At 37.7% G+C, this 14,194-nt stretch overlaps 1 protein-coding gene across 7 annotated transcripts in view; it reads left to right on the top strand.

Annotated features, from left to right (window-relative positions):
- Positions 1-14,194, top strand: part of MINDY2 (MINDY lysine 48 deubiquitinase 2) — an 82,797-nt gene that overhangs the window by 61,277 nt on the left and 7,326 nt on the right. For all 7 annotated transcript variants that reach the window (XR_009264110.1, XR_009264108.1, XR_009264111.1 and 4 more), the window contains 2 exons: positions 7,903-8,076; positions 10,992-11,186. Coding sequence is in view for 3 of the 7 variants with exons in the window: in XM_058737582.1 (XP_058593565.1) it covers positions 7,903-8,076; positions 10,992-11,186 (369 nt within the window). In the remaining 4 variants the exon portion in view is untranslated. The remainder of the gene's footprint in view (positions 1-7,902; positions 8,077-10,991; positions 11,187-14,194) is intronic.

The following is a 14,194-nucleotide window of genomic DNA, read 5'->3' as shown; positions in this document are numbered from 1 at the left end:
GGTTTATATAATGACATCTGTGTAGTTCTTTCCCCATCATGACACCCTCTTTTTTTTTTTTGTGGCGTCCTCTTAATCATCCCTTATCATGTCAGCCTTCATATCCATGTCTTTTATATTCATAACTGTTTATTGTACCTCTTGGTTTTAATTACTGACATCTCTGGAGTATATCAAAACCAGGATTTTTGGGGTTGGCTTTTGTTTGTTTGCATTTTTACTTTACATTTAGGGATAAGAAGCAAAAAGTAGTTTAGGAGGAGATACAGTTCTAAATAAGTGCTAAGGCCATATTAAATAAATCTATTCTCTGTTCTTTTTGACTAAGACTATACTGGGATTTGTCTTTTTCCATAGAAGGCTACGTTGAAGTAAAAATTCAATTAATTTAGGATTTTTTAAATTTAGTTATTTAAAAAAATTTTTAGGGGCGCCTGGGTGGCTCAGTTGGTTAAGCGTCCGACTTCAGCTCAGGTCACGATCTCGTGGGCTGTGAGTTCGAGCCCCGCGTCGGGCTCTGGGCTGATGGCTCAGAGCCTGGAGCCTGCTTCCGATTCTGTGTCTCCCTCTCTCTCTGCCCCTCCCCCATTCATGCTCTGTCTCTCTCACTCTCAAAAATAAACCTTAAAAAAAAAAAAATTTTTTTTTAATGTTTATTTTTGAGAGTGAGAGAGAGAGAGAGAGAGAAACTGAGTGTGAGCATGAGCAGGGGAAGGAGCAGAGAGAGGGAGACGCAGAATCTGAAGTAGGCTCCAAGCTCTGAGCTGTCAGCACAGAGCCTGATGTGGGGTAGAACTCATGAACTGCAAGATCATGACCCGAGCCAAAGTTGGACACTTAACCAACTGAGCCACCCACATACCCCAAAATTTAGTTTGTTTTTTAAAAAAATTTTTTTAACGTTTATTTATTTTTGAGACAGAGAGAGACAGAGCATGAGCAGGGGAGGGTCAGAGAGAGAGGGAGACACAGAATCGGAAACAGGCTCCAGGCTCTGAGCAGTCAGCACAGAGCCCGACGCGGGGCTCGAACTCACGGACCACAAGATCGTGACCTGAGCTGCAGTCGGACGCTTAACTGACTGAGCCACCCAGGCGCCCTAGTTTTTTTTTTTTAAAGGTGGCTGATACATCAAAAATTATCACATTAAAAATTTTTTTTAAGGGGGATGGGGGTGAGGAATGTAGAAACAGACTAAGATAGGTGATAGATTTTACAGTGTAGGCAGAGAGATTTTCTCCTAAATGGGAGACAGGAAAAGGTGATAGCTACAGAAATTTTGAGATAGATTTAGGTGGTATTCATGAATTGAATCTTATATTCAACTAGCATTATGTGCCTTGCATTGTGCTAAACACTTTACATGTATTATCTCATTTAATTTTCACAGCTTCTGAGGAGTGGATGTTATTACTCCCACTTTACAACTGAATGAATAAGCTTAAAGGCACTAACTTGCCCGAGACCATTCAGAGTGTAAGCACCTCCAGTCTGACTTTCAAGCCCACACTCAACAGCTCTGCCTCTCTGGATGGATAAGAAAGCTATTTGTAGACGAGAGAGATGCTTGTTAAGTAGAAGTAAAGTTCTTTCAATTTATAAAATATCGTAGAAATTTTCTGGTTAAACCTACTCTATATCACTTCATAATAAAGAAAAGAAGAGCCCAAAGACATTAAGTAATTTGAATCCAAGCTTGTCAACCAAAAATATTTGGCAGTGTTGGGGCGCCTGGGTGGCTTGTTGGTTAAGCGTCCCGCTTCAGCTCAGGTCATGATCTCACAGTCCGCCCCCGTCGGGCTCTGTGCTGACAGCTCAGAGCCTGGAGCCTGCTTCATATTCTGTGTTTCCCTCTCTCTCTGCCCCTCCCCTACTCATGCTCTGTCTCTCTGTCTCAAAAATAAATAAAAACATTAAAAAAAAATTAAAATATATTTGGCAGTGCTTTCCACCATATTTAAAGGCTGGAATTACATAATTAATTTGTTTATACATTTGACAAGTTTTCTTCTATTTTATCAATTTACAAATTATGATGATATTGTCATGTATGTTGTTAATACAAGTAAATCATAGTCTGTATAGAACTAATTTATCAGGCTATTTTAAATGTTTATTTTTAAGAGAGAGAGAGAGAGAGAGAACAAACGGGAGGGGCAGAGAGAGGGAAACACAAACTCTAAAACAGGCTTCAGGCTCTGAGCTGTCAGCACAGAGCCCAGAGCCTGACATGGGGCCTGAACCCACAAACTGTGAGATTATGACCTGAGCCCAAGTCAGACGCTTAACTGACTGAGCCACCCAGGCACCCCTATCAGGGTATTTGAGATAAAATAGTTTTTCATTCTGTCTTTGGTGATCCAATTGCCTAGTTTTCTTTGTTTGTTTTAATTTTTTTTTTTCAAGTTTACATCCCAGTTAGTTAGCATACGGTGCAAAAATTATTTTAGTAGTAGAACCCAGTGATTCATCCCCTACATATAACACCCAGTGCTCATCCCAACAAGTGTCTTCCTTAATGCCCCTTGCCCATTTAGCCCATCCCCTCACCCACAACCCCTCCAGCAACCCTCAATTTGTTCTCTAGATTTATGACTCTCTTATGTTTTGTTCCCCTCCCTGTTTTTCTATTATTTTTGCTTCCCTTCCCTTTTGTTCATCTGTTTGATATCTTAAATTCCCCATATGAGTGAAGTCATATGATATTTGTCTTTCTCTGACTAATTTCACTTAGCATATTACACTCTAGTTCCATCCACATTATTGCAAATGGCAAGATTTCATTCTTTTTGGTTGTCGAGTAATAACTCCATTGTATATATATATATATATACCACATCTTCATTTTCCATTCATCTGTCAGTGGACATTTGGGCTCTTTCCATACTTTGGCTATTGTCGATAGAGCTGCTATAAACATTGGGGTGCATATGCCCCTTTGAAACAGCACACCTGTGTCCCTTGGATAAGTACCTAGTACTGTAATTGCTGGATTGTAGGGAAGTTCTATTTTTAACTTTTTGAGGAACCTCCATACTGTTTTCCAGACTCCAATTGCCTCGTTGGTAAAAAAAATTATGAAAATTATCTAATGTCATTTATTTATTATTTTCATATAACAAAAGACTTATACATTGTATACATTAATACCTAATTTAAGAATTTAATAAATGCATCTTGTATACATTATTTTCTTTCTTTTAATAATGATGATGATATTTATTGAGCAGTATTCCCATGATAGACATAAGCCCTTTAAATGTTTATTTATTTTTTTTAGAAAGAGAGAGAGAACACAAGCAGGGAAAGAGCAGAAAGCAAGGAGAGAGAGAATCCCAAGGAAACTCTGCACTGTCAGCACAGAGCCAGATGTGGGGCTCGAACTCATGAACTGTGAGATCATGACCTGAGCCGAAACAAGAGTCAGATGCTTAACTGACTGAGTCACCCAGGTGCCCCTGTATTTGTTGTTTTTTTAAAAATTAGTGTTTAGAGACTAGTGAGTAAGATTGGGAGAAAGAGTCAAGGTTTAGAAAAGAATGCTTTGACTAGATAATGAAGAAAAGTGCTAGGATATATAAGCAAGAAATACTCTTGATGGTGATTTAATTGTAGACTCTCAGGAACAAATGGGCCTAAACTATTCAGTACTAATTAATACATACTTTGCTATTCTACAGTGCAATTATATAAAGGAACTGTTGAGTAATAACCAGCATTGTTGACAGGGGACTAGTAACAGACTTTTTTGATACATGTCAAGATCTAAAAGAGGAAGAAATTGAGGCTGATGGTCCATGAGAAGACAGGACATCTATTTCAAGAAAGAGACACCATTTTAGTTAAGCTTACAAATATTCATATGCTATGGGTAGTAATGGCTTTCAACAAACCCTCCCAGAATTTACTCATCTTTTTTGTTGTTGTTGTTAATGTTTATTTTTGAGAGAGACAGAGAGTGTGGGAGGGGCAGAGAGAGGAGGATAGAGGATCTGAAGCAGGCTTTGTGCTGACAGTAGAGAACCCGATGTGGGGCTCGAACTCAAGAACCGTGAGAATATGACCTGAGCTGAAGTCAGACACTTAACCAACTTTTTTTAAGATTACTTATTTATTTTGAGAGAGAGAGAGAGAGAGAGAGCGCATGAGTGCGGGAGGGGCAGAGATAGGGGGAGAGAGCCAATCCCAAGCAGGCTCTGTGCTGTCAGCACAGAGCCCAGTGCAGGGCTCAGTCTCATGTACCCATGAGATCATGACCTGAGCCAAAATCAAGAGTTGGATGCTTAATCACCTGAGCCACCCATGCACCCCCAGAATTTACCTATCTTAAAGTGTCCTTGGAGAGTAAGACTGTGGTTTCTTTTCCTAGTTAGTAGCCATTCTAATATACGATGTACATAAAATAAATTGTAAAATCTCAATATTATATAATATAATGATATGTTAAAGTGTACGGTGACAAGTATAGGTGTAGAAGGGTCATATTTATTCAACAGTGGAATATTGGCTGGAAAGAACTTTGAGGTTTTCTCTTAAATTATTTTATCAAATTATTTTAGGACAAAGTAGACCCTGACTGGGCATTAAAAATATGTTAAGTAATGAGGATGCATGGATGAATAAAACATGCCTCTGGTCCTCAAGGAGCTAGAAATACATTAAGACAGAGAAGTAAATAGACACACTACTACAATTCAATGTGTAAAGTGCTATGATAGTGGTAAATGCAGCATTTCTATGGAATCACAAAAAAGGGTACCCAATACAAAGTAAGGAGAGATCATTACTTTCCATGATATGAATCCTCAAGCACTTAGCATAATACTGAGCATATGGTGGTCTTCAAATATTTGATGAATTGGAACCTACTTGATTTAAAAAAAAAAAAAAAAAAAAAAGAGCCTGGGCTTAATTTTTGCTTAAAGTGAAGTCTTTAAACTGTTTATGCCAAAATGTTTTTCTTTTTTTTTTTTTTTTAATTTTTTTTTTCAACGTTTTTTATTTATTTTTGGGACAGAGAGAGACAGAGCATGAACGGGGGAGGGGCAGAGAGAGAGGGAGACACAGAATCGGAAACAGGCTCCAGGCTCCGAGCCATCAGCCCAGAGCCTGACGCGGGGCTCGAACTCACGGACCGCGAGATCGTGACCTGGCTGAAGTCGGACGCTTAACCGACTGCGCCACCCAGGCGCCCCAAAATGTTTTTCTTTATGAGTACTTTCATGTTGATTGAGTAATTTCAGTGACCATATAAATTAATCAGAGCTCTGTAGAGCTAACTCTTGGATGTAACTAGTAGTAGACAACAGGATGGATTTCATATTTTAGATACAGCTGTGCTGCACAGAGCTGGACACATAGTAAATGTTCAACACTAATTATTTAGTTTTTTAAAAAAACTTCAGAGTTTATGGGGCACCTGGGTGGCTCAGTCGAGCGTCTGACTTCGGCTCAGGTCATGATCTCACGGTTTGTAGTTTGAGCCCCACATCAGGCTCTGTGCTGACAGCTCAGAGCCTGGAGCCTGCTTTGAACTCTGTGTCTTCCTCTCTCTCTCTCTCTCTCTCTCTCTCTCTCTCTCTCTCTCTGCCCCACCCCCACTCATGCTCTGTCTCTCAAGAATGAATAAACGTTATGGGGCGCCTGGGTGGCTCGGTCAGTTAAGCGTCCGACCTCGGCTCAGGTCATGATCTCACGGTCTGTGAGTTCGAGCCCTGCCTTGGGCTCTGTGCTGACCGCTCAGAACCTGGAGCCTGTTTCAGATTCTGTGTCTCCCTCTCTCTCTGCCCCTCCCCTGTTCATGCTCTGTCTCTCTCTGTCTCAAAAATAAATAAACGTTAAGAAAAAAAATAAAAAAAAAGAATGAATAAACATTAAATTTTTTTAAATAAATAAAATTTCAGAGTTTATTCAGTGATTTCTTGTCGTTGCAGATGACAAGATCTCATTCTTTTTTATGGCTCAGTAATATTCCACATATATATATGTGGATATATGTATCCATGTGTATGGATATACACATATACATATATATGTGTATATACATATACATATATATACATTGCACAACTTCTTTATCCATTCACCAGTAGACATTTAGCTGTTGATAATGGCTGCTGTAACCATTGTGGTGCACGTATCTGTTTGAATCAGTATTTTGTATCCTTTGAATAAATACCTAGAGGTGCAATTGCTGGATTGTTCTGTTTTTAAATTTTTGAGGAACCTCCATACTTTTTTCCAGAGTGGCTACACCAGTTTGCATTCCCATGGACAGTGTAAGAGGGTTCCTCTTTCTCTACATCCTCACCAACACGTGTTGTTTCCTGTGTTAATTTTACCCATTCTGACAGGTGTGAGGTGATACCTTATTGTGGTTTTGATTTGTATTTCCCTGATGAGTGATGTTGAGGATCTTCTCTCATGTGTCTGTTAGCCATCTGCAAGTCTTTGGAGAAATGTCTATTCATGTCTTCTCATTTTTTAACCAGATTATTTTGGGGGGGGGGTGTTGAGTTGTATAAGTTCTATATATATTTGGGATACTAACCCTTTATCTGATACGTCATTTGCAAATATCTTCTCCCATTCTGAAGGTTGCCTTTTAGTTTTATTGATTGTTTCCTTCACTTTATAGAAGATTGTTATCTTGATGAAGTCCCAGTTACTTGTTTTTCCTTTTTTTTCCCCTTGCCTTAGGAGACATATCTAGTAAGAAGTTCCTACAGCCTGATGTCAAAGAAGTTACTGCCTGTGTTCTCTAGGATTTTGATGGTTTCTTGTCTCACATTTGTCTTTCATCCATCTTGAATTTATTTTTGTGTGTGGTGTAAGAGAGAGGCCAGTTTCGTTCTTTTGCATGTTGCTGTTCAGTTTTCCCAACACCATTTGTTGAAGAGACTGTCTTTTTTCCATTGGATATTCTTTCCTGCTTTGTGGAAGATGAGTTGACTGTATAGTTGTGGATCTATTCGATGATTTCTCTAACCCTACCACCAAACTCTTTAAAGGAGTTTCTTAATTACTAAGATTAATTGTGATGAAATAACATGAAAAGCATGAATCTTGTGCAGTAATAAGTACTATATTAACCAGTGGGAACCCTGAGCAAGTAAAGTGAAAGCCATATCCTTGGCATATATGAAGGAAAAATGGCTTCTAAACCTTATATGTAATACTAGGGACACTTTACATATGATTGGACTTAGAACTAATCCATATGAAAAATTAGAAGTCGGTACTAAATTCTGTGGTAGTGACTATAAATACAAATGAATTCATTAATTAATTCAGTAAATTTAGGTTTCAACTTTATGATCACCCCACCCTAGGCCCAGAGATACAGACATTTAAAAATATAGTCTGGGAATGATGCAGGGAAACACAATCGTGGCACAGTGTGATTCAGTGCTATAATAGAAATAAGTACCAAGTACTGTTGGTATACAAAAGAAGAACAGCTAATGGTGCAGAAAAAGAAAAAATTAGTATGAATTAGGTTAGTCATAAGCTTAATTTTTTTAATAAGCAGGCAATATGATATCATTTTGTTGTGACTTTGTAACATTTGTTACCTGATATGTTTTTAAGGAACTTGTAGATTATATTTCTGTTATATAAAATGAGATTATATACCCCCAAAGGCTATTTATAAGTCATGTGGTAGTTGAGTTTGCCAGCAGCTTCCCAAATGTCATTATACTATAGTATACCAATTATGAACTATATTCAAACCCAGGTTGACTTAATTCAGTGAACAAATAAGGTATCTACTTTGTCTGCTGTTTATTATATCTAACTACTAGGAATCATTAATATGCTATAAACATACAGATGATGAAATTTCCCGTAAATATTAACCAGTTTTGATCCATATAACAGTCTTTTTTCTTTCTTATTAAGGGTCTACTGTATTTGCTGGTAACAGACCAGGGGTTTCTTACGGAAGAAAAAGTTGTTTGGGAAAGCCTACACAATGTGGATGGTGATGGAAATTTCTGTGACTCAGAATTTCATCTACGGCCTCCTTCAGATCCTGAAACCGTATACAGAGGACAACAGGATCAGATAGATCAGGTAGATTTGCTTTCTTTTCATATCATTTAAAATGCTCATTCCTTTTGGGGCACCTCGGTAGCTCAGTCATTTAAGCATTCCGACTCTTGCTTTTGGCTCAGGTCATGATCTCCCAGCTTCATGGGTTCGAGCCCTGCATGAAGTTCGAGAACTTCATCGAGTTCTGCTCTCAGCGCAGAGCCTGCTGGGGATTCTCTCTTTCCTCTCTCTGCCCCTCCCCCACTCGTGCTGTCTCTCTCTCTCTCTCTCAAAAGTAAATAAATAAACTTAAAAAAAATTAAAATTCTCCTTTCAAATGTGAATTCACTTATCCAAAACTTTTGAACTAAAGATTTATTCATTTATACGCTTGTGAAATTTTCCTGACATTTTCTAAATCGGTAAATGATCATTTTACGTGTTGTACATTGACTCTACACTTTGGTTCAGAAGGCCAGTGTATATTGAATTGTGAAGGTCATGGTACAGAGTTTGAATTTTATTTTAATTGTAGGGAAGATATGGCAAGTGTTAAACATGGAAGTAAGATGATCTACCTTTTTTAAAGGCTGCTATGTGAAGAATGCATAGGAATTACACAGGTATAAATGGAGACTAGCAATTCAAGCGAGACGTGATGATGGCTGAGCACTGGTGCTAGAGATGAGATGAGTACAGATTTAAGATATATTTGGGTAGTCAGAAAAAGTAGAAAAAAGAGTCTTGAAGATAGCATGCAGTAGGTAAAAAGTAAAACTTATAAAGTCTTAGAGTCCAAGGTAAGCAGACGTTTACAACAAGTCCTGCTCAAGTGAGTAGAAGTCTCATTAAGAAGTGAGACAGATGAGATCTTTGCCTGCTATAGGTTGGCAGGCTTGGAGCCATAGGAGTGTTTACTATTGGAAGTGTAACAGTGATATGACTTCTTCCCTGACTGAGCCAGAAAATTGGTCATGTTGAACAGTTGGCACATGAGTCTAATGCTGATAACATCAGATGCTGATAACAATTTAAGTAGATAAGATAGACTGTTCATTTAGCCAATATTCACTGAGCTGTTGTATTCCTGGTACTATTAACAAGCTCCTGGGGACTCACAGATAAATCATATAGTACAATCCTCACAATTCTATAGTCTAACAGAGGCCGATATTTGACCAATTAATTATTATATGTCATCCTCTATAATGGCAGTTGCACAGAAGAATACTTCCTTGATTCAAAGATGCTAATCTTTCTTGGACTTTTGGAAGTTAAGTATCCAAACAGCTATAATAATCAACATACGCATTTTCCTTCAGAAGCTTTATGGGGTTATTTAAAATATATATATTACTTGAGAAATGTGCAAGATTTTTCTAACACTATATATAAAAAATATCAGCAGAGGGAATGAAGGTAAGGCAATAGATTGCTACAGTAGTAAAGATGTAAGATGTGAGAAAAAAGATACATGATACTGTCTGTGGAAATAGCAAGGAAAGAGTGGATTTAAGACCTAGGGACTTGGCAAAAAGCAGTTTGAAGAAGTGAGAAAAATTTGAAGGACAAATTCTTCATATTAGTAAGATATTCATGCTAGATAGTGCAAGGTCTTCACAGATAACCACCTTTTAGATATCTTCTGTGGGTGGTTAATATTCTCTTATTTTGAGGATAGACTGGGAGAGATAAACAGTGTAGTCAAGTTTCATTCAGTACTAATTCTTAATGAATGTGGGTGTTAAGTATTTTTAAGTTTACTCATTTATTATTTCTGAAGGAAAGAGAGACAGTGTGTATGTGCACGTGCTCAAGGGGGGAGGGGCAGAGAAAGAGAGAGGAAAACACAGAATCCAAAGCAGGCTCCAGGTTCTGAACTATCAGTAGAGTCGAAGATGGGGCTTGAACTCAAAAACCGTGAGATCATGACTTGAGCTGAAGTTGGGTGCTTAACCAACTAAGCCACCTAGGCACCCCAGATTATACAACTTTGAGCCGAAGCTGCATCACTTTTTCTCAGAGGAAATAATTTGGGTGTGTGGGAGATGGGAGGAAGAGGTGTTTAAGTAATTGAATATGCCTGTATGTTGGAAAACTGTTGGCTTTAAAAATCATGTTTTGGAAGACCATGTAATAAATGATTTGGGGAAATTCTTATTTAAAAAAAAAGTTGACATTAAATGGGGGTTGGAAGATGTGGTGGAGTTTGTGTGTTAATGTAGAAAAAGCTAGGTGGATATATATCAATTGTTAATAATAGTTATCTTTGCATAATGATATGGCAATTTTAACTTATTTATGCTTTTTTATTTTGTTTCAGTTTTCTGCAGATGTGTTTCTTTCATAAACCGGGCAAGGTTTATTTTATTTTTGTTTGTAGGCTCCATGCCCAACATGGGGCTTGAACTCACAACCCCAAAATCAAGAGTTGCATGCTCTAGACAGAGCCACCCAGGCACCCTGTGGGGGAGTTTGATGAGGGTTTTTTTGTTTTGTTTTTTTTTTTGGTTTTGGTTTTTAGGGAATTGTTTTTGTTTTGTTTTGTTTTGTTTTGCTTTTATTTAAGTAGGTTTCATGCCCATTGCAGAGCCCAATGCAGGGCTTGAACTCAAGACCCAAGATCAAGAGTTGGCCAAGATCAAGAGTTGGATGCTTAACCCACTGAGCCACCCAGGCACCCCTAGGGGAGTTGTTTTTAAAGCTTTCTTGAATGCTTTATATACTGCTTCTAGAAATAATTTTAAATGAATTCCAAGAATATTTAGAACAATGGCAGCATCACTGAAATTGTAGCTCTCAACACTTAGATAGCTTTAATTTTTATATATATTTAAGCTCTGGTATGTTTTTTAAAAGCCATTCTCATAGTTTTGTAGGTACAACCTCTGCATTTACACTTACCAGTTCTTGAGTGAAATCTCATAGCTAAAGAGGTTTATAATTTAATTTCTTAGGACTATCTTATGGCATTATCTCTACAACAAGAACAGCAGAGCCAAGAGATCAACTGGGAACAAATACCCGAAGGAATCAGTGATTTGGAACTAGCAAAGAAACTCCAAGAAGAGGAGGATAGACGGGCTTCTCAATATTATCAGGAACAGGAACAAGCAGCAGCAGCTGCTGCTTCTGCTTCTCCACAGGCCCAGGTAAAAGCTAGGATTCGTGCCAAGATAAGTATTTTAAATTAGGTATTGATTCTTCAATTACATTAGCATGTTAGCACCTGTGGATTTTATGGCATTGTCCTAAGTTTGTGTTTATCTTAATATACTTCTTATTTAGTAAAATTATTTTTCCTGAGATTCTGAGGGCAAGATTTTTCAGTTAAAAAATTTAATTCCAGTAGAGTTAACATAGTGTTCTATTAGTTCTAGGTGTACAATTTGGTGATTTAACAATTCTATGCATTACTCAGTGCTCATCAAGCTAAGTGTTCTTTTAATCCCCTTCACCTATTTCCCCCATCCCCCTCTCCTCTGGGAAGCATCTCTTTGTTCTCTGTAGTTAAGAGTATTTTGTTTTGTCTTTGTTTTTCTTTGTTCATTTGTTTTGTTTCCTAAATTCCATGTATGAGTGAAATCATATGGTATTTGTCTTTCTCTGACCTACTTCACTTAGTATTGTACTGTCTACCTCCATCCATGTTATTGCAAATGGTAAGATTTCATTTTTTTTTAATTTTTAAAAAATGTTTATTTTTGAGAGAGAGCATGAGCAGGGAAGGGACAGAGAGGGAGAAACAAAGAATCCAAAGCAGGCTCCAGGCTCTGAGCTGTCAGCACAGAGCCCATTTTGGGGCTCGAATTCATGAACTGCAACATCATGACCTAAGGCAAAGTTGGACACTTAACCGACTGAGCCACCCAGGCAACCCAAGATTTCATTTTTAAAATGCTTTTATTTATTTTTGAGAGATAGAGCATGAGCTGGGGAGGGGCAGAGAGAGAGAGGGAGGCACAGAATCTGAAGCAGACTCCAGGCTCTGAGCTGTCAGTACAGTGCCTGATGCGGGGCTCAAATTCGTGAACCGTGAGTTCATGACCTGGGCTGAAGTTGGACACTCAATCAACTGAGCCACCCAGGTACTCCCATTTTTTTAATGGGTAATATTCCATTGTATATATCTACCACATTTTTAAAATGTTTATTTTTGAGAAAGACAGTGTGTGAGTGGGGGAGGGGCAGAGATAGAGGGAGACACAGAACTGAAGCGGGCTCCAGGTTCTGAGCTGCTAGTTCAGAGCCCAACATGGGGCTCGAACTCACGAGCCATGAGATCATGACCTGAGCCGAAGTCAGATGTTTAGCCCACTGAGCCACCCATGCGCTCCTATGGCACATTTTCTTTGTCCATTCATCTATTGATGGACCCTTAGGTTGCTTCCATAATTTGGCTATTGTAAATAATGCTGCAGTAAACATAGGCATGCATGTATACATTTGAATTAGTGTTTTGTACTCATTGGGTCAATACCCTGTAGTGTATTACTGGATCATAGATAGGTTACTTCTATTTTTAATTTTTTGAGGAACCTCCATACTGTTTTCCACAGTGGCTGCACCAATTTTCATTCCCACCAACAGTGCACAAGGGTTCCTTTTTCTCCAAATCCTTGAAAACACTTGTTGTTTCTTATGTTTTTTTAATTTAGCCTTTCTGACAGGTGTGAGGTGATACCTCATTGTGGTTTTGATTTGCATTACCTGATGAGTTGTTGTCATTATCTTTTCATGTGTCTGTTGACCATCTGTTTGTCCTCTTCGGAGAGATCTCTGTTCATGTCTTCTGCCCAGTTTTTAATAGGATCATTTGGTTTTTTTGGTGTTGAGTTTTGTAAGTTCTTTATATATTTTGGATACTAACCCTTTATCAGATAAATCACTTATAAATATCTTTTCCCGTTCAGTAGGTGGTCTTTTAGTTTGATTGCTTCCTTTGCTTTGCAGAAGCTTTCTATTTTGATGTAGTCCCAATAGTTTATTTTTGCTTTTGTTTTCCTTGCCTCAGGAGACATATCTAGAAAGATGTTGTTATGGCAGACAAATTACTTCCTGTGCTCTCTTCTAGTATTTTTATGGTTTCAGGTTTCACATTTAGGTCCTTAATCCATTTTGAGTTTATTTTATGTATGGTGTAAGAAAGTGGTCCAGTTTCATTCTTTTACATGTAGCTGTCCAATTTTCCCAATACCATTTGTTGAATAGACTTTTTCCTGTTATATATCCTTTCTTCCTTTGTCAAAGATTAGTTGACCATATTAACTGTGGGTTTCTTCCTGGATTTTCTGTTCTGGTCCATTGAGGTATGTGTCTGTTTTTGTGCCAGTATCATACTGTTTTGATTGTTACAGCTTTATAATATAATTTGAAGTCTAGAATTGTGAAGCTTCCAGTTTTGTTTTTCTTTTTCAAGATTGCTTTGGCTATTTGATGTCTTTTGTGGTTCCATACAAATTTTAGGATTGTTCTAGTTCTGTGAAAAATGGTGTTGGTATGTGATAGGAATTCATTAAATCTGTAGATTGCTTTGGGTAGTATAGACATTTTAACAAAATTTATTCTTCCAATTGGTGAGCATGGAATGTCTTTGTTTCTTTGTGTCATCTTCAATGTCTTTCATCAGTGTTTTATAGTTTTAGGAGTATAGGTCTTTTATCTCTTTGGTTAAGTTTATTCCTAGGCATTTTATTATTTTTGCTGCAATTGAATCAAATTTAAGTTGTTAATAGCTCCAAAGAATATCAACCAATTGGAACAAAGTCTTCTGTAAAAATTCCAGGGCAGTATGAAGTACTACTGGTAACAGGGTAAACTTCAGAGCCAGATAGACATGGATTGCATTTCCTGCTTCTGTATCCCCTTACTAGGGGGATCAAAGTCCCCTACCTCTCTCAGCTTCATTTTCCCTATCTTGAAAATAAAAGATAATGCTTAACTCTTAGATTTCTGTTTAAGGACAAATAAGGTTAGTACTTAAGCCAATGTATGACATGTACTAAGTATTCAACAAAGATTAGCACATTTCCACTTTTCACTTTTCCCAGTTAAACATTTTAAGCACTGCAAATGTGATGTTAAATCTCATTTTATTGAGATTTATGAAAAATGAGAAAATGAAAAAAATTCTCCTTTTTTTATGTTTAACTGTACCATG

Source organism: Neofelis nebulosa, chromosome 7, assembly GCF_028018385.1.
Source record: "Neofelis nebulosa isolate mNeoNeb1 chromosome 7, mNeoNeb1.pri, whole genome shotgun sequence".
NCBI classification, from domain to species: Eukaryota; Metazoa; Chordata; class Mammalia; order Carnivora; family Felidae; genus Neofelis; species Neofelis nebulosa.
Note: the sequence above shows the minus strand (reverse complement) of the source record. Positions and strands in the feature narration are given on the sequence as shown.